The 20,121-nt window shown below is 46.4% G+C and overlaps 1 protein-coding gene across 1 annotated transcript in view; it reads right to left on the bottom strand.

The window, feature by feature from the left end:
• The window catches only part of tmem154 (transmembrane protein 154), an 84,740-nt gene that overhangs the window by 52,241 nt on the left and 12,378 nt on the right, over positions 1-20,121 (bottom strand). Inside the window, exons 2-3 of the mRNA XM_070871437.1 lie at positions 8,201-8,638; positions 2,449-2,485 (exon numbers count right to left, since the gene is read on the bottom strand). Coding sequence (XP_070727538.1) covers positions 2,449-2,485; positions 8,201-8,638 — 475 coding nt within the window. The remainder of the gene's footprint in view (positions 1-2,448; positions 2,486-8,200; positions 8,639-20,121) is intronic.

The following is a 20,121-nucleotide window of genomic DNA, read 5'->3' as shown; positions in this document are numbered from 1 at the left end:
TGGGTTTCTGGTTGGTCTTGTAAGAGGAAGAACCTCTGCTCACCATTTACACGGCCAATGTTGACATGGGGGCAGCTCCAGAGGTGGATCTCAGGGCAGGCACTGCCTATATCAGGAGTTCCTACTTCTCCTGTTCAATTTGGTGCCCAGTATTGGACTGGACAAAGGTATACTGAGACAGATGAGGATTACTGGTCTCCAAATGGGCATGAGAGGCCCAGCAGAAGATCCAGGTGAGAAATGAGCCTAGACTCCTGAAAATAAGGGATTTTTTTTTTTTTGAGAATCTGTAACACAGGGGATATGCACCCATATGCAGGGGAGATGGGATTCTGTTCCCTGCCCACCACCCTGCCACAATAGGAAGCTGGTGGAGGATTTTCTGGCCACATGGGGCAAACTGGTCTTGTCCTGGCATGGACACCAGCCTGCCCCATACAAATTAAGTGCCCTATTGATGCTGCAATCTCTGGTGGGGTTACCACATCGAACACTAGTGGGGTCAATCGCTGTATAACCATCAATGTAGCATAGCCTATACTTTTAGGGCTAGTATAAAATGAATGAAGAAAAAGAGCACTGGAGAGAAGGATTCTGAGAGAGTTGGGACAGGTCCTGAAATCTAGGATCACTGGAAAAGGGATGCTGGAATCTGAGAGGATTTGGGAAAGTTGGCTTCAGAGTGTGGGAGCATTTGGGGTGGTCCCGTGGATTGGGAGCACACAAGAAGTAGGAACTCCCGATATAGGCAGTGCCTGCCCCCATGTCAACATTGGCTGTGTAAATGGTGAGCGGAGGTTTATCCTCTTACATTTATATACCACTTTTCATGACCTTAGGACGTCTCAAAATGATTTATAGCCAATTAAGGATTTTTTTTGCGGGCAAGTCCTAGGTACGAGGGCAGCTTGGGAGGAAGTTTTGGAAGCATCGGGATGGGTGGGGCGAGGTTTGGAAACCTCAGAGGAATAGGGCCAATGATAATGAGTGATTTGATTGGTTTACCTTCTGCTTTGTTTTATTGGTAGGTTCTTCTGATTGGCCATACAGGATAAGCTGCTCTGATAATTCTTTAGTAGTTTTTCAGTGGCAGTTTTTTAGGTGCGTTTCTTGCTTTAGATTTGTATGTTCCCTATCTCTAACTGATTTTCTGCAGTTAAAGAAAGGAAATGTGTGCTAGATGCAAAACTTTTCATATATTCTAGATAACTATTACAATGCTTCTAAAAGCAAAGACTACAGTCAACCCATATGACCTGTGACTCTGTATAATCACCAATGCTCCACCTTTCTGCATGTTTAGGATCAGTAGTTTGATATTGGCAAAAAGGTCGCTTGTAAGGGGGTATTGTACACTACTATAACTGCACATTGGATGTGGTATAATTGCAACTACTCAGGACAGGTTTTTTTCCAACTTTAATAATTTCAGAAGCAGTAAGAGGCTGGTGCAAGCATAATGCACAGTACATTGCTTTCCCAGATTTACGTGGAGTAAGATGAGTAATATAACTACATTTGCCGACTCGCATCATGCTGAGAAGTATTCCAAATCCTGCACTGCTTGTTCATGAAGATCACACGATAGTTGTGGATGAGGAAGGCAATCCAACTCATCTTAGTTCATCCATCCAAAATGGCCACAAAGTGCCCCGCCCGCCCACAGCAACACAAATGTGTTAATATAGAGACCCATCAGTCTCTAACAGTGACTATCGGCTGGATTTTTCCATTTCCCGCCAGCACGGTGCGGGGGGGGTGGGGTGTGGGGGTGGTGGGTGGTGATTCTTGGAGATGGCGGGAGTTTTAACTCCATAGCATGCGTGCGATGTCAGGGGCGTGTTCCCCCACCCGGGTAGCAGTCTGTTTAACATTTGGGCTGGGGGAACGCGGACCAGGAGAGCCCAGGACCAGGTTGGTGCTGGGCCCAGAATAGTGGGGGAGGGGGTCCAAGCACAGGGGGGCTCCTATCCCCCGGGGGCTGAGTCGCAATTCCCGGAGAACCAGGCTGATGGTGGGGGAGCTTGGGGGGGCCGTGAGGAAGCACTCTTGCTCCTCCCGGCCCACAAGCTTTACTCCCCGAGGCTATGGCCGCCTCATTGCAGCTATCCAGAATCCTTAGCCGCCTGCAATGCAGGTTAAAGTAGCAGGTTGGCAGCCCTCCATGCATCCCCCCCCCCCCCCCCGACCTCTGGCCTGAGTGAAAGTGGGCGAGTTGGGGTCGGGCTTTACTCCCCCTTCCAACCCACCCATTCTTTCCTGTGAAAATTCTGGCCTTTGATTAAGGTTTATGTGCCTTCTGTTACAAAGAATCATTCACAACAAGGTGAAACAGATACTGTTAAAATATTCTAGTTTTTTGTCTCTGAGGATCTGCTCCTGTTTGCTTAATAAACAATTTCACTTTATGTATTCTATTTAAAAAGTTTAAAGTTTTAAACTCCATACCTTGCTGGATTTTCACTGTTAACATCATCATTTAGAGCTGAGAAAAGAAAGTTTATACATGTTTAGATAAAATATATTTTCAAGCAAATTTTCTGAAAGCCAAATTGTCTTAGGTTCTATATTATTTTTATAAACTTTGGGTGGAGATAGCTTATCACCTATAAAGGGGATGTAAGTACTCTGCTCTTGCTTGCCCTGTTCTTGTTGGGCGTGGGAGCTTAAAATCAGGACATGTGTGTTGATGTCAGGTGAATCTCAGCTGTAATGCCTCACCCACCAGTTGATTAACCTGCCAACACCGTCTGCTCACCCATTTAAGCAAGGTAAAGGTGGACTTCTGACAGTTTGTATTGTATGCCAGTAAGAATCAGTGCCTTCAAGTTCTGTAGTTTAGTTCCACAAGTTGCTGGAGAAATATCACCAACGATGTCTCCGCAAGATCCTACAAATCCCCTGGGAGGACAGGCGCACCAACATCAGTGTCCTCGCCCAGGCTAACATCCCCAGCATTGAAGCACTGTCCACACTCGATCAGCTTCGCTGGGCGGGCCACATAGTCCGCATGCCAGACATGAAATTCCCAAAGCAAATGCTCTACTCGGAGCTCCTTCACGGCAAACGAGCCAAAGGTGGGCAGCGGAAACGCTACAAGGACACCCTCAAATCCTTCCTGATAAAATGCGACATCCTCACTGACACCTGGGAGTCCCTGGCCCAAGACCGCCCTAAGTGGAGGAAGCGCATCCGAGATGACGCTGAGCACCTCGAGTCTCAACGCCGAGAGCGTGCGGAAATCAAGCGCAGGCAGCGAAAAGAGTGTGCGGCAAACCAGTCCCACGCACCCCTTCCCTCAACAACTATCTGTCCCACCTGTGACAGAGTCTGTGGCTCTCATATTGGACTGTTCAGCCACCAAATAACTCACTTCAGGAGTGGAAGCAAGTCTTCCTCGATTCCGAGGGACTGCCTATTATGATGATGATGTCAGCTTGTCAGTAAGCAGGTGTATTTGTGATTAGAGTGGGTTTCATAGTAAGATAGCTATTATATGTGGATGATAGGCCATTTACTTGGGAAATTTGGAAAAGGCCTTGACATCCTCACTATTTCATGTTTGTATTCCACGCATATTTCATTTCTTTACTTGTTTTATGAGCAATATCCAAATTCTGATGTAGTCATGTTTGCAAGCAACTATACATGAATACGTTGGGAAATGGTTGAAGCAAACTGTTTGATTCATTCTAATTATTCTGTGGAATAAGTTATAGAGGATCTTTGGGCCCAAATTTCCCCAACCCCTTTTTCCAGCGCACTAACCCAAGATGCGCCGGCTTTGTGCGCTCAAAATGGCGCCAAAAAACGTACTCACAATTCTGGCTGCTCTGCTGTGTGTCCCGCGTCATGGCGTGGCGTATATAGTGCAGTGGGGGGGTGGAGCTACAGCCATGCGCTGAAAACGGTGCAAGTAGCTGTCCGCATGCGTGGTGGAGTCTGCACGCATGCGCAGTAGCTCCTCGCCCTCCCAGCGTGTCCTGCAGGCTGTAAGCGTGACCCAATGCTCGCCGCCCTTATCCCTGTCCGAAGGGACAACCCGATGTTCCCCGCCCCTATCCCCGGCCAAGTTGCCTGCTGCAGAGGCCGGCAGCTGTCTTCCCTGGAGAAAAGTCCAGTCCCTCGGAGAGAAGGGAAGTCCCTCAGAGAGAAGTGAAGTCCCTCGGAGAAGTCAAATCCCTCGGAGAAGTCAAGTCCCTCGGAGAAAAGTCAAGTCCCTCGGAGAAGTCAAGTCCCTCGGAGAAAAGTCAAGTCCCTCGGAGAAGTCAAGTCCCTTGGAGAGAAGTCAAGTCCCTTGGAGAGAAGCCAAGTCCAGTTCCTCAGAGAAGTGAAGTCCAGTCCCTCGGAGAGAAGTCAAGTCCCTCGGGGGCTGTGTTAGGACTTAAGTTTTATTTTTTATTTATTGTTGATGGTTTTTATGCTTCTTGAATGTTGCTGTGAAGGTGTTTAGTGCTTTGCAAGTTCCTCTCCGCTTCCCTTTCCCTCCCTATCTCTGGCTTCCTGCGCTGATTTCTTAACTGTCCGCAAGGGTTTTCTGTGCGGCCACAAGTGGCCACATACGCTGGCCTAAGCTAGTTTGGAGCAACTATTAACTGTCCAAACTGGCTTAAATGGCCAAAATGGCTGGTAACGGCCCCTTTTGGAAAAAAACTAAACTAAAAAAAAATCCCAATTCACTTACACTGGCGCAAATTAAACGTGCAGAATGGGGATTTTTAAGATACATCAGAAAAATCAAGTTGCTCCAAAAAAAAAACTGCAACTCCTGGGCAAATTTGGGCCCTTCGTGTTGTGTCTTTAAAATGGGGAAGCAGGTAGTACAGTGAGTGACTACACTGTCATTTCATGTTGGCAGTTAGGGTCCTATCTGAATGAAACTTGGGCAATCTTCATCTAGTTATTGATGGATGCAGGTCCACAATACAAAACTGGCCATAATTCAGCACAAGTGTGCTAAACTGGCAATCTCACTCAGAAAGGTTGTAATATAGCTAAGGTGGGAAACACAACATTGCAGATTGCAATGGTAGGTAAGTTCTCTTCTAAGGTTAAAGCGTTTTGGCTGGGCAGACAAGGGGGAGCTTTGCTCCACATCAGATGTGTGTTTTACCTGACTTGAAGTGTTCAGTAATAACAATGGGTACCCAGAATGAAGAAATATTCTACTGTTCTGTAATTGACATGCTTCAAGTTGATAAGTGCAAAATTCTCCAAAAAAAAAGATAAAAAACAAACTTTGCTCCCACTGTCCCCCTTTCTAGACACCAATGAAAAGAGAGGCAGTTGATGACAGATGTCGCCACAGCTGGTCTCTGGTTGGTGGACATTACTGAAATTAAATCTAAGTCAGAACTCTCACTGATATTCCTCCATTCTATTGGCTGTCTACTTTACCCAATGCTCAGTGTTCGCCTGATCAATTCACACAAGATCAGCAAATTAGAGTCTGAAGGAAGACTGAATTCAAATCTCATTTGAGGCCAGGCGGATTACATTTGCAGGTCCCGCAGCTCGTCAAACAGGCAGCACACTGACACATGGTTCCACTGATCTACTCTGTGCTTTTTAAAATGATAACTCGCATCTGTCCAGTGATGTTCAGAAACAGTTATAGGAAAAGTGCTTTAATATGGAAATGAGATGAAAAAATACTCGTGATGGAATAGGTGGGACAGTCTGTAATAATTCAACTGAAGAGGGTTTTGTTATGCACAGGGGAGGGTAACAAGCTTGGGAATAACTGACTACGGTTGTTAGAGCTGTTAGTATCCTGCAGATTTTAGAGCCGATTCTAATCAGTCATTGACATTTTAATCAAAGCTTTGCAAGATTTATATTCCCATTTATCCATGGGATTGTGGCCGAGGAGGATTCTGTAGAATATATCGACCAAATGTAGCTCTTGGTCGCCTGATTGCTCAGAAGTTAGCGCTCTGAAGCAGCAAGAGTTTTCATGATGTCAAATTGTGGCTGGAGAGAGATGTAGATTGAAAACTTTTGAGTGGATTCTTTTTAGCATTCAAGAACAAAAAGCTGCAGTTGGCAAACTGTGGGGAGTGCTGGTTAAAACCTTTCTTAATAAATAATGATCTGGGACAGATTGGCTGCTGAGGCCCCAGGTGTCTCTTTATCAAGCGCTTGTTGTATATTTTGCTCTCAATCGCTTTGCGATCTTTTCATAATGAGTTGTTTTCTTCTGTCTACATTAAATGATTGTGAACTATGTAATATTTATTGTGTTGTATATTCAATTAATTAATATAAACAACTGCATCTTCCGAGATTTGCAAGAAATCTTAGCAACAGTTCCCATGACAATGAGTCAGTCTTTCAACTATTATTTTAAATTATATAGCCCGATTTTAACTCTTCATGCCCAATGAGAATGGGATGTGGTGGGAGTTAAAATACTTTTGGTGACCTACTCACCTGATCCTTGCTAGCCTCATGTCACACGCCATTTTAACAGGCGCAAACTGGCCAGTCAGCAAGTGCCTCGCATCTGGCAGGCAAGGGCCTCATTGAAATTCAACAGTCGGAGTCTGATGATGTCATTCAGACCTTGGCTATATTTTTAAACAGGACAGCTGTGTTCAGCTTCTGGTGCCGGCTTCATCAGAAGCAGCAGGCACAAACCAGCTGGTACAGAAAAGGGCCAAAAAACAAAGAGGTCGAAATTTGGTTGTGGATGCCATCCGTTACTGCCGGCGATAGGTGGCAAATGGGCTGCAAAGGCCTACTGTCGTCGTTAAGCGCTGTCCACGCCCCGGCTAAAATTGAGTAGGCTCTTTGGCAGAGGGGCCAAGAGGCAACGCTGTTCTGGCTAACGCCACCCGCATGGTGACGTCATCCAGCATACAACGCCTCCTTGATGCCTCTGTCCTGATATTTACTATGTATGGCTGCCGTACCAGCAGGCGGCCATACAGCCAGAAAAAAGTGGTGGTTAAAGAGTGGTTCTCAGGCGGAATCGCCCAGAAAGGAAGGTATGTTTTTTTTTCTTCATTTATTTCTGCATGTTTGCATTAGTTTTAAGATTGGGGAAGTGTGTGTATGGTTCGGAAAAGTTTTAGTTGGGTTTTTTTCCTTCCCTTTTCTTTCTGTTTTTTTTCCTAGCATGGTGGCAGCCTCCCGTTGCAAAATTGAGGAGCCCCCCTGAGCTTCCACCCGAGAATGAGTGTGCAATGCCACTTTTTAACGCTGCCCTCTCATCTTTGGCTTAAGAACTGAATTTGGCAATTTGAGCCTGCACCTAACGCCTGGCGGTAAAATCAGCACACAGGCGGCAATACCGCCTCAAAAACGGCGGTACCGAATTTCAACCCCGAAGTCATTTTTTTTTTAAGGTTTCCTTGTGGGCCAGCAGGGACGGCAGAGCTCCTCCTAGCCCCACAATTAAACCTGGAGCCCAAGGATTCCCTTCCCCGACAGCAATCGCCTACCTCTCCCTAACACATCTGACTGCCGGGCACCATTACTGCAGGTTCATGGCCCCAACCTTCTGCTGGGCTTGCTGGTCCGACGCCATTGATGCCGGATTCAGTCGGGAATTGGCTCTGGAATATTTAACTCAGACCCGGGAGTTAAAATGGCCTTGGCCTCACGTTGGTGAGCCTGTGGCTCACCCTGCTGGCCCCTCACTCATCATTGCCCCCCAGTTAAATTTGGGGTTTCTAAGTGTACTTAAAGGGCACTGCAGTTAAAATTCAAAAGCTATTATGCTAACATTAATGTGAGAGTCCACATTTCTTATTTAAAAAATGCTATTGTACCAAGTTTGTTCAAATAGGTAAATCAAAATGTGATTCATTTTTCCTTCATTCTAGTGGATCTCCCATGAAATTGCTTGCAGGTGGAGGATGCGTAAGGAACGATGGGAGTAAAGTTGCATCCATTCTGCCCTGGCATTGGGGGTCATTTTAAACCAACCCACTGGACTGGAAACTGGCGGGATCGGATCGGCTGCTACTTTGTACACCCCGCCCAATTTTTATTGACTTCAGTGGAACGTAAAATCAATTACCTCCATTGTGCCTGAACCCCAACCTCAGAACAGCACCTCTTACTGCACAACATGACATTTTCTTCTTCGAAGGCCAACTATTTTGTTGCCTCCTTGTTATTTCTTCTTTTAAGTACAACACTATTGTACTAACCCTGTTTGAGCAAATCAGTAAAACAAAATGTTCTTGCTTACGTTGTTTTTTCCCATGAGTACGATTTACCAGGAAGGCAATCATTAAACCAACCAGAGCAAGACCCAGAATTGGGAGCACAATCATCAACATTACTTTGTTGCTGACTGAGGTGGTCTTCGAAATATTTTTAGTAGATGGTGATGAGATCAACATATATGTGGAACTTTCGGTTCTGTTCCACAGATGTTTATTCGTCTTTGTGTTAGTGGCCTTGGTGCTTGCAACATTTCCTTTCTGGACATCTTTCCGAATCTTTGCTGATGTATTTTGTGAAATTGTTGGTGACGCTTGTTTACTTGCTTGTAATGTCAGACTGTTGTTGGTACAGAGCTGTGTAATTGCTGTAGATAATGGAACAAATGTGTCTTTTGCAGTTTGAGCAGACTGGGTTGCATGAATCATTGATGTAGTTGTTTCATTTTTTTGTGATGAATAACCTGTTGAAATGAATCAGAGGATTAAAAACCAATTTACTTTGCAAGAGTCTCAACGCCTCCACAGTACTTGTAACATGCTTTGCAATTCTCCATTTATCCTTCCTCTCCTAAAGTTTATGGGAGAAGAGGGGAACTTGGACATGTCGGCCACCTTAGGTGTGTCCCTAATGGTGCAGGTGGCCACCATTACCATGCAAAGTAGAGAATCTCCCCATAATCCGGTGAACTTCGGCGGGGTTAATGGCAGACGTCGCGGATGGATGCAACCAACTTTCCCCCTAAAATCTCAATGTTTTTTTGTTCTAGAATTTGTTCTGTCAAAGAATTATAGCGTAAAATCATACAGCACAGAAGGAGGCCATTCAACCCACCGTGCCTGTGCCAGCTCTTTGTAAGAGCTATTCAATTAGTCGTGCTCCCCTGCTTAATCCCCATAGCCCTGCAAATGTGTTTTCCTTCTTAAGTATTTATACAATTACCTTGTGAAAGTTATTGAATCTGTTTCCATCACACTTTCAGGCAGTGCATTTCAGATCACAACAACTCGCTGTGTGAAAAAAAATCTCCTCATTTACCCCCTGATTCTTTACCCAATCACCTTAAACCTGTGACCTCTGGTTATCGACCCTCCTGCCAATGGAAACAGTTTCTCTCTATTTCCTCTATCAAAAACCATCATGATTTTGAACACCTCTATGAAATCTCCCCTAATCTTCTCCGCTCTAAGGAGAACAAATGCAACTCTCCAGTATCTCCACATAACCCAAGTCCTTCATCCCTGATACAATTCTTCCTGTTTCTGTTGAAGTTTAACAAATATTTTGTTAAATGAGTAATGTGTGTTGCTTTTTAAATTTGTTAATAAAATATGAATAAAATGTACTCCTATCCCTCTGGAGGAGGCACTGTTGACAATTGTTACTGCCCGCTCTCGCCCCCTCCTTGAAGTTGCTTCTGTCTCACTCTAGAGTTTTGCAGAGTTGCATGAGTGATAATGGAGCATTAATGTTTGCCGCTATACCACACGCTGCCCGTGGAACAGTATCAGGTTGCAGGTGGGCAGGAACACACAGTCACAGTCTGCTCAGCCACCCACATCAGAACGACAGAGTGCTACTTTATTTAAAATGAATAAAAATAAGATTCTTTCAAAAGTTGTTTGTTTTCATTGGTGGCAGAATCACAATATTAGCAAAAGTGCTCCTTCAGAAGACCCTGATAAGATTGTAAGGATAACTTTCCCATGACTCGAAAAATGTAAATGTATTATGGGGTAATTTTCTGGTGGTAGAATTATCACAAGAGGAAAGTAGCTAAAGGTGTCTGCTGTCCTCGGTGATAAGAGGCCGTTTAGACTATTTAAATTAGTTGTCGGTGGCGTTCAGATATTTAACTGTTGAAAATAGAGGATCTCCAAGGAAGTATTTTTTAACTGCGAAGTGTGGTGACAACAGTGTTTTGATTCTGTCCTTTATCAACACATCAGTTTTTCAATGCCTGAGGGCTATACTCACAATAAACATAATAAGAAGGTACACTTTCTGAGTTGTCATCTTTGATGAGATACTTTGTATGTTGTGAATGAGCCTCAGAAAATCTACCCTCAGGAGCAGTAAACAACTACTATTAATGCAGCTGTCCAGTGGGAAAGAGGCTCATAGAAACATAGTAACATAGGTACAAGAGTAGACCATTAAGTCCCTTCAAGCCTGTTCTGCCATTCAATTAGATTATGGCTAATCTATATCTTCACTCCATTTACCCACCTTGGTTCTATATTCCTTAATACCCTTGCTTATCAAAAATCTATCAATCTCAGTTTTAAAATTTTCAATTAGTCTCGCCTCAACAGCTTTTTGGTGGAGGGAGTTCCAGATTATCACTACCCTCTGTGAAGAAGTGCTTCCTGAGATCACCCCTGAATGGCCCAGCTCTAATTTTAACATTAAACCCCCTTATTATGGACTCCCCCACCAGAGGAAATAGTTTCTCTCTCCGTCTGCCCTCGGTGACCTCATTCGAAAACACAGCGTCAGTTTCCACATGTATACTGACAACACCCAGCTCTATCTCACCACCAACTCTCTTGACCCCCTTCACTGTCTCTAAATTGTCAGATTTCTTGTCCAGCATCCAGTAGTGGATGAGCAGAAATTATTGGGAAGACCAAAGCCATTGTCTTCGGTGTCCACCACAAACTCCGTTCCCTAGCCACCGACTCCATCCCTCTCCCGGACAACTTTCTGAGGTTGAATCAGACTATTCACAACCTTGGTTTCATATTTCACCCTGAAATGAGCTTCCGACCACATAATCATGCCATCACTAAGACCGCCTATTGCCACCTCTGGAACAACGGCCGACTCCGGCCCTGCCGCAACTCATCCGCTGCTGAAGCCCTCATCCATGCTTTTGTTACCTCCAGACTTGACTGTTCCAACTCACTCCTGACCGGCCTCCCATGCTCTTGTTGTGTATGGAGAATAAGTCAGATTGAACTCAGTGAGCTCAAAGTAAAGTGTGACCTTAGTCTTTTATTGCATGTCTCCAGAGTGCCTCTCCAACCTGTGAAGCCTCCTTAAATACCTGTGCTCCCAAGGGAATATGGGATCCCTTGGGACTCCAGGGGATGAGCCCTCTGGTGGCTGTACAGAGTAAATACAAGTCCACATATCTAACAACACTTCCCCCACCTCCCCCACCCCGCCCAAAGTCAATAGTGTAACTATTTACAATGTGAGTCGATCTGGGGCCCTTCTTGCTCTGGTTGATCGTCATGGTGTGAAAGTTGGTGTTGGTGAATCATTTGTTGGGCCATCACTGGGCTGTTGTGCAGCTAGCCTTGCTGGGCTGCCTGGTGTGTTGGGCCTTGCTGGGCTGCTGTGGATGATGGCTTCTGCTTCAAGGTCAACTGTGGTGCCGGTTGCCACTGGTGTGTATGTTGGGGGATCAAAAAGGTAGGGTCCAAGTTGGGTTGCTCAGGATAGTCCGTGAGTCTGACTTTGATTTGGTCCAAGTGTTTCCGGTGAATGAGTCCATTTGAAAGTTTAACCCGAAACACCCTGTTCCCCTCTTTGGCCACGACAGTGCCGGGAAGCCACTTGGGACCTTGTCCATAATTTAATACAAATACAGGATCATTGATTTCAATCTCGCGTGACACATTTGCTCTATCATGGTATGCACTTTGTTGAAGCCGCCTGCTCTCTACTTGTTCATGTAGATCAGGGTGAACTAACGAGAACCTTGTCTTAAGTGCTCTTTTCATGAGCAGTTCAGCAGGTGGGATCCCAGTGAGTGAGTGGGGTCTCGTGTGGTAGCTAAGCAGGACTCGGGATAGGCGAGTCTGCAGTGAGCCTTCAGTTACCCTCTTCAAGCCTTGCTTGATCGTTTGCACTGCTCTCTCTGCCTGACCATTGGATGCTGGTTTAAACGAGGCAGATGTGACATGTTTGATCCCGTTATGGGTCATGAATTCTTTGAACTCACCATTGGTAAAACGTGGCCAGTTATCACTCACCAGGTCATCGGGTAAGCCGTGAGTCGCAAACATGGCCCGCAGGCTTTCAGTAGTGGCAGCGGACATGCTAGCCGACATTATCTCACATTCAATCCACTTGGAGTACGTGTCTACAACCACAAGGAACATTTTACCCAACGACGGGCCTGCATAGTCGACGTGTACCCCAGACCACGGTTTGGAGGGTCAAGACCATAAACTTAGCAGCGCCTCCCTGGGTATGCTTAACTGCGAGCATGTATTACATTTGTGAACGCAGGATTCTAAGTTCGCATCGACACCGGGCCATCACACGTGGGATCTGGCTATCGCTTTCATCATCACGATGCCTGGGTGGGTACTGTGGAGGTCATTGATGAAGGTGTCTCTGCCCTTCTTAGGGACCACTACTCGATTGCCCCATAGAAGACAGTCTGCCTGTATAGACATTTCATCTTTGCGCCACTGTTCTCTTTATCTCTTTATCTCTTCCTGCATTTCCACTGGGACACTGGATCAGCTCTCGTGAAACACACAGCTTTTGAGTAGAGATAATAACGGGTCCTGGCTTGTCTGGGTTTTGATCTGCCGGGCAGTAACAGGTGATTGCTCACTCTCAAATGCTTCCATAACCATGGCTAGATCTGCAGGCTGCACCATTTCCATCCCCGTGGTGGGCAATGACAGCCTACTGAGTGCATCGGCACAGTTTTCTGTGCATGGCCTGTGGCGAATGGCGTAGTTGTATGCGAACAACGTGAGCGCCCATCTCTGGATGCGGGCCGATACGTTGGTATTTATCCCTTTACTCTTGGAGAACAGGGATATAAGTGGCTTATGGTCAGTTTCCAATTCGAATTTTAGCCCAAACAGGTATTGATGCATTTTCTTTACTCCATAGGCACACGCTAATGCTTCTTTTTCAATCATGCTGTAGGCTCTCTCAGCCTTAGACAGACTCCTGGATGCATAAGCAACCGGTTGCAGTTTCCTGAAATCATTAGCTTGTTGCAATACAAACCCGACGCCATATGACGACGCATCACATGCTAGTACCAAACGCTTACATGGATCATACAACATAAGCAATTTGTTTGAGCATAACAATTTTCTCGCTTTTACAAAGGCATTTTCTTGGCTTTTGCCCCAAACCCATTCGCCCCCTTTTTGTAGTAAGACATGCAGTGGTTTTAACAGTGTGCTGAGACCCGATAAGAAGTTACCAAAGTAGCTCAGGAGTCCCAGAAACGACCGCAGCTCCGTCACGTTCTCTGGCCTCGGTGCTTTCTCGATTGCCTCCGTCTTCGCGTTGGTGGGCCTGATGCCATCCGCCGCAATCCTCCTTCCCAAGAACTCCACTTCAGGTGCCAGGAAAACGCACTTCGAGCGTTTTAACCTGAGCCCCACGCGGTTGAGTCGACTAAGAACCTCCGCCAGGTTCTGCAGATGCTCGACTGTGTTCCGACCTGTGACCAAGATGTCGTCCTGGAAGACCACAGTGTGCGGGACCGACTTCATTAAACTTTCCATGTTTCTCTGGAATATTGCCACCACTGATCGGATTCCAAATGGGCATCTGTTATAAACAAAAAGACTTTTGTGCATGTTAACGCAGGTGAGGGCGTCATGTAGGCTGAAGTCAGATTCAGCTTCCTGAACGTCTTTCCTCCCACCAGCGTTGCAAAGAGGTCATCGGCCTTTGGTAGTGGGTATTGGTCCTATAGGGAGAAACGATTGATAGTTATTTTGTAATCAACACAGATTCTGACGGTGCCGTCTCCCTTGAGGATTGGGATGATAGGACTGGCCCACTCGCTGAACTCGATCGGTGAAATTATGCCCTCTCTTAGCATCCGGTCTAGCTCGATCTCTACCCTTTCTCTCATCATGTACGGTACTGCTCTTGCCTTGTGATGGATGGGTCGTGCCCCCGGAAGTAGATGGATCTGTACTTTTCCGATGCCTGGTTCGAACAGCGAAGGAAATTTGTTTAAGACCTGGGCACACGAAGTGTCGTCAGCGGGCGATAGCGCTCGGACGTCGTTCCAGTTCCAGCGTATTTTTCCCAGCCAGCTCCTGCCGAGCAGCATGGGACCATTGCCCGGTACCACCCAGAGTGGTAGCTTGTGCACTGCTCCATTGTAGGAGACCTTTACGGTAGCACTGCCGATTACAGGAATCAGTTCGTTCGTGTAAGTTCTTAGTTTCGTGTGAACTGGAGTTAACTGGCCTTGAGGCCTTGTTGCACCACAAGCTTTTGAAAGTCATTTTGCCCATGATGGACTGGCTCGCGCCCGTGTCCAGCTCCACTGACACCGGAAGTCCATTTAGTTCAACATTCAGCATTATCGGGGACAATTCGTGGTGAATGTGTGCACCCCATATACCTCTGCCTCCTTGATCTGAGGCTCCGGTTCATCGTGATCCTCCATGGATCTGTCCTCCTCTGCAACATGGTGGTTTGCAGGTTTAACAGGCTTTTCAGCTCGCCTGCACACTCGTTGGAGGTGTCCCATTGTTACACAACCCTTGCAAACGTACTCTTTGAATTGGCATGAATGGAACCGATGATCACCCCCGCAGCGCCAACAAGGTGTTAATGGCCTTGCATTCATCACCCTTGATGGTGGACTCTCAGACATCTGTGGACGTGTAGCTGCAAGTATGTGTGACCTGCCCTGTATGTTACGATTCGAAAACAACATCACTTTGTTCACAGTACTTGTAGCAGCACTTGTCTGCTGAGAGATTTGCTTCGTATTGTCACTGGTGGCAATGAACGCCTGGCTATCGCTATGGCCTTACTCAAAGTTGGGGTCTCTACAGTCAAAAGTTTGCGAAGTATGGTTTTGTGACCAATGCCAAGTCGAAAAGTCTCTGAGCATGTGCTCCAAATGTCCTTCAAATTCGCAATGTCCTGCAAGGCATCTTAGCTCGGCGACATAACTCGCCACTTCGTGGCCTTCAGACCCTTTGTTGGTGTAGAACCGGTACCTCACCATCAGAATGCTTTCCTTCGGGTTCAAATGCTCTCGAACCAGTGTGCACAAATCATCGCACGATTTCTTCATTAATTTCGCTGGAGTGAACAGATTCCTCATGAGGCCATACGTCGGTGCCCCACAGACGGTGAGGACGATCGCCCTTCGTTTGGCAGTGCTCTTTTCCCTATCTAGCTCGTTGGCCACGAAGTATTGGTCGAGTCACTCCACAAAAGTTTCCCAATCATCTCCCTCTGAAAATTTCTCTGTTCTCTGCATCTTTGGGTTCGCTATCTGTATCTCGTCGCCAGTTGTTATGTGCTCCCAAGGAATTATGGTATCTCTTGGGACTCCCGGGGATGAGCCCTCTGGTGGCTTTACAGAGTAAATACAAGTCCACATATATAACAGTTCTACCCTCCATAAACTTGTGATCAGCCAAAAGTCTGCTGCCAATGTCCAGTTCATACATCACCCCTGTGTTTGCTGACCTACCTTGTCTCCCAGATAAACAACACCTCGATTTTAAAATTCTCTTCCTTGTTTTCAAATTTCTTCATGGCGTCGCCCCTCCCTATTTCTGTAATATCCTCCAGCTCCACAACCCTCCGAGATATATGTGCACCTCTAATTCTAGCCTCTTGAGCATCCCCGATTTTAATCGCTCCACCATTGGTGTCCATCAATGTTCCCTTTAAGCTGCACAGCCGCATGGTCATGCAGCTGTCTGGAGGTCCCATGCAGCCGGCTCACTGGCTTTTGAATGGAAAAACCGCGAATGTGCGGAAATTTAAATGGGCGGCACAGGCCATTAAAGGGGCCACACACCCCCCAAAAATTAAAGGGAATATTTATGGCCGTGCCTTCAGTTGCCAAGACCCTAAGCTTTGGAAATCCCTCCCTAAACCTCTCTGTCTCTCTACCACTCTCCTCCTTTAGGACACTCCTACTTCTTTGATCAAGCTTTTAGTCATCTGCCCTAATATCTCCTTATGTGGCTCAGTGTCAAATTTTGTTTTATATCGCTCTTGTGAAGTGCCTTGGGAAGTTTTACTATGTTAAAGGTGCTACATAAATCCATGTTGTTGTTGTACCTATCAATTCATTTAATTATCTTAAACACCTTAATTAAATCACTCTTTAATCTTCTATACTCAAGGGAATACAACGCAACCTGTCCTCATAATTTAACCTTTTTAGCCCCGGTATCATTCTGGTGAATCTGTGCTCCAACCCCTCCAAGTATATTACTCCTGAGGTGCCGTGCCCAGAATTGAGGCCCGATAGTGAATATCAAAAATTGGGTGGATTTGTTAAGATTTTCCCATAGCCTTTTAATCACGTTGATTGTTTTAAACGGTGCTATTGTCTCCCTTCTATTGACAGTATGCCCTAATTCACTTGATGGTTCAGTAGGTACATGGCCTGCACATTGTAGTACTGAGCCATACAGGTTAGAAAGGACCCAGGCTTCCTGTGAGGAGTGGCAAGTCCCTGGTTGGTGCCGAGTTAACTGGCTTCAGGCAGGGCAGCAACATGGGGGACGTTTAAATGGTTTCAGTCCCCCTATGTTTGGGAAGGGAAGAAAAATCAGCTGGAATTCTTGTGGCTAATTTCTATCTTGTGCTCTCTGTTGGACAGTGTGGGCCTGAAATTCAGTAAAGCTGGGAAGCTGGTGCTTCCCCCACCTTTTTGTGGCCATTAGCGCCAAAATTTTTTCGTGGCTGGGCCACCCCATATTCAGTTCCAAAAGTGAACAAATGGGTTCCAGTGCTAATGAATCCTTCCAAAGTGGATTTTTCAATGGTGTGGCTCTTAATTGGAGCATTATCACCACTGAGAAATTCAGCATGCAGGTTAGGGTTTCTAACGAGCCCGCTGCTCCCTGGCCTTTTTAATGACCAAGGTTTGCAGCAAGGCCCTGAGGGGGGGAGGGAGTTTGGAAGGATGGCTGGTGTAAGAGGTGCAAGGAGTGCCAACAGGTTCACTGATATGGAGCTGGAGACACTGATGGACGGTGTGAAGAACAGAAGAAGAATACTGTTTCCTGACGTGGGGAGACCTGGCAGACCGCCAGTACATGATGCATGGAGGGAGATTGCAGGGGAGGTGTCGGGCACCTCCATATATGTGAGAACGCACCCTTCCAGGAGGATGCTGGCCAGTCTACACCCGGCCCTTCCAGAGTGGCGATGGATCGACGCCTCCTAGCTCTGGGACGACGGGGATCCTCCTCCTCCTCCTCCTGCGCCACCTCCTCCTCCTCCTGTGCTGCCGCCTCATCCTCCTCCTGCACCTCCTCCTCAGGTGGTACTGCTGGCTCGACCTCCAGCGGCTCATGATGGCCCTCATGATGGCCAGGTTGTGCAGCATGCAGCTGGCCATGACGATGATGGAGACATGTTGAGGAGAGTACTGCAAGGTGCTACCAGAATGGTCCAGGCACTGGAACCTCTGTTTAAGGATGCCTGCTCGATGATGCACCTGGTGGCACAATGAGCGGCATTGTAGGCATGCTTTGGCGCTGTCCTGGGGTTCTGCAGTGGAGTGAGCAGCCTAGTGGACAGGGGATAGCCCTTGTCCCCAAGCAGCCAACCGCAATCCTGATTTGGGCCGGTGAAGCGGACAGGCACACTGGACTGGCGCAGAATGAACGAATCATGGATACTGCCTCCCTTGCCTGCTGCCTGTCTGCATGATACTGACGACGTCTCCTTCTCCTGCGTGCTGCCCTGCTTCTGACCAGGTGTACCAGGTATCGCCCTCCCAACACTCCTCCCATCCTCAGGGTGAACCCTGCCAAGCAGGTCTCTGCAACCCACAGGACTCCACTAAAGAGTCAGACCTGAAAGTTGTACAAAAGTATGTGCAAACCTCTGATCAGCACTCAGCAGGTTGAATGGAGCCAAAACAATTAATAAAACTATTAAAAGATAAATACAGTGGATACTGTAATCTTAAATAAAAACACTAACAATTAATAAAACTATTAAAAGATAAATACAGTGGATGCTGTAATCTTAAATAAAAACACTAACAATTAATAAAAAGGGCCCCGATCGCGGCAACACTCCAGCGGTGTCCCATTTGAGCACCGACTCGAATACCTCGCGGGGTCACTGCTGGGAAAAGGCTTACCTTTTTGCACTGAAAATCAATTTCCTTGCTGCTTTCCAGCGGCCCACATGCTGCAGAGCTCTCCGCTGCAACCTTATCTTTACAGCGGCTTCACCGCGCCGTTTCCGGCAGAAGTGCACACCTTCAAATCCCCCCCGAGTTGAATATGGCTCGGGGAGGGAAAATCATCCGACTGCGGCGGCTGATCGATTTTTTCGATCACCCACCCAAACTCCGCGGTAGCCGTCCCTTCGGGGACGATGAATTTCGGCTCGTGTGTTTGTGTGTGTGCATGTGCATGTAAGTGGATGTCAAATAAGGACAGGACCAGGCTTAGCTGTGATTCTATAATGCCTAGAGCAGCAGAGCAAGTCCTGGTTAACCCTTGCCACTGGATAAAGACCTAGCTCTGTCAAGCCCATGTGGCGGCTGATGTGCAACGGTCACCACACGTTAAAAAAATCCACGCACAGGCATCTTCCACCCCTGGAGTTCAAGATTGGAATATCGGGTCCTTCGTTGAAACATCTGCAAACTTATTCCTTTTGGTGTGGAAGCAAGTCATTCTCGTTTGAGGGACTGCCTATGATGATAATGCCTATTGATACTACCTGGCCAGACTCACACAATATAGCACAAAGTGGGCAATAGTGAACTGCCCCGCCCAATTCTCCTTTCCATTGACTTCAACTAGAAAGAAAATTGGGCAGAGTGTAAAATGGGCTGTCAATTCGCTATCGTCCGTTATCTAAATATTGGTTTTGAAAATTCAACAGGAAGCACACAAGAAAGAAAACAGGAACATAACATCTCACTTTCTATGTGTCAACATTTCCCCTTTTTTGGTGGACACCAACTCAGGTTTTAATACTGCTGATTGCTTCACTTGGTCCACAAAATGTGATGATGAATTTAATCCCTTCCATTTATAGAACCACCTCTTCCCAGTTTTAAACAATGGAGATATTTCTTTGGCTACACAAAAAGTGGACAAATTGGATCCAATGCACCAACCTTTTCTTACACTCTCTATCAAAGCTTCTTTTATATTGGGCAAAAATTATACTTTCCCAACTCTAATATAAAATTAGTTTTGGTGAGCAATCAGAATTCCTTTTAAGGTCCATGCTTATTCTGAACCAGAGCGGCCTGTTTGCGGAAGGTTTGAAACTTTTAACGGTTTGAAAATGTTCTTACTGCCTATGATGTAGTGACTGACTGCGCTGAAGCACAATGTGCTGTGTGAGGGGATATCGTAGGTAAGTTCAATTCTGTCCTCACAAATGAAGTCACTGGATGATAACCAGGAGTAGTTAAAAAAGGAAAAGCAGCTTTGTGGTCGAAAGGGCAAAACTGGCTTAAGAACCAGCGATTTACTAATACTTCTTTCAATTTAGTATACGGTATTAGCTACTCACGTTGTGGTCTCCACTGCACTGGGGAGACCAAACGCAGACTGGGTGGCCACTTTGTGGAATACCTCCATCCAGTCCGTAAGCGTGACCCCGAGCTTCCGGTCGCCTGTCACTTTAATTCCACGCTCCACTCCCACTCCAACATCTCTGTCCTCGGCCTCTTGAAGCTCAACGCAAGCTCGAGGAACAGCATCTCATCTTTCATTTAGGCACTTTACTAGAAGGCTCGAGACTCAACATCGAGTTCAACAATTTCAGACCATAACCTCTGCCCATAATTTGCTCCCTTTCCTCCTTTTTTTAATCCCCCGCCCCCCCACCCCGATCTTATGTTTATATTTTTTCTCTCTGCTTCCCATGGCAGCTGGTAATTATTCCGTCATTCACACCCTATCTAGACCCAGCTTTTTCTAAATTCTGCCATTACCATCTCAAGTCGGCCCATAATCCCATTTGTCTCTCAAATCTCTC

Source organism: Pristiophorus japonicus, chromosome 2, assembly GCF_044704955.1.
Source record: "Pristiophorus japonicus isolate sPriJap1 chromosome 2, sPriJap1.hap1, whole genome shotgun sequence".
NCBI lineage: Eukaryota > Metazoa > Chordata > Chondrichthyes > Pristiophoridae > Pristiophorus > Pristiophorus japonicus.
This window is presented reverse-complemented; position numbering and strand designations above follow the sequence as displayed.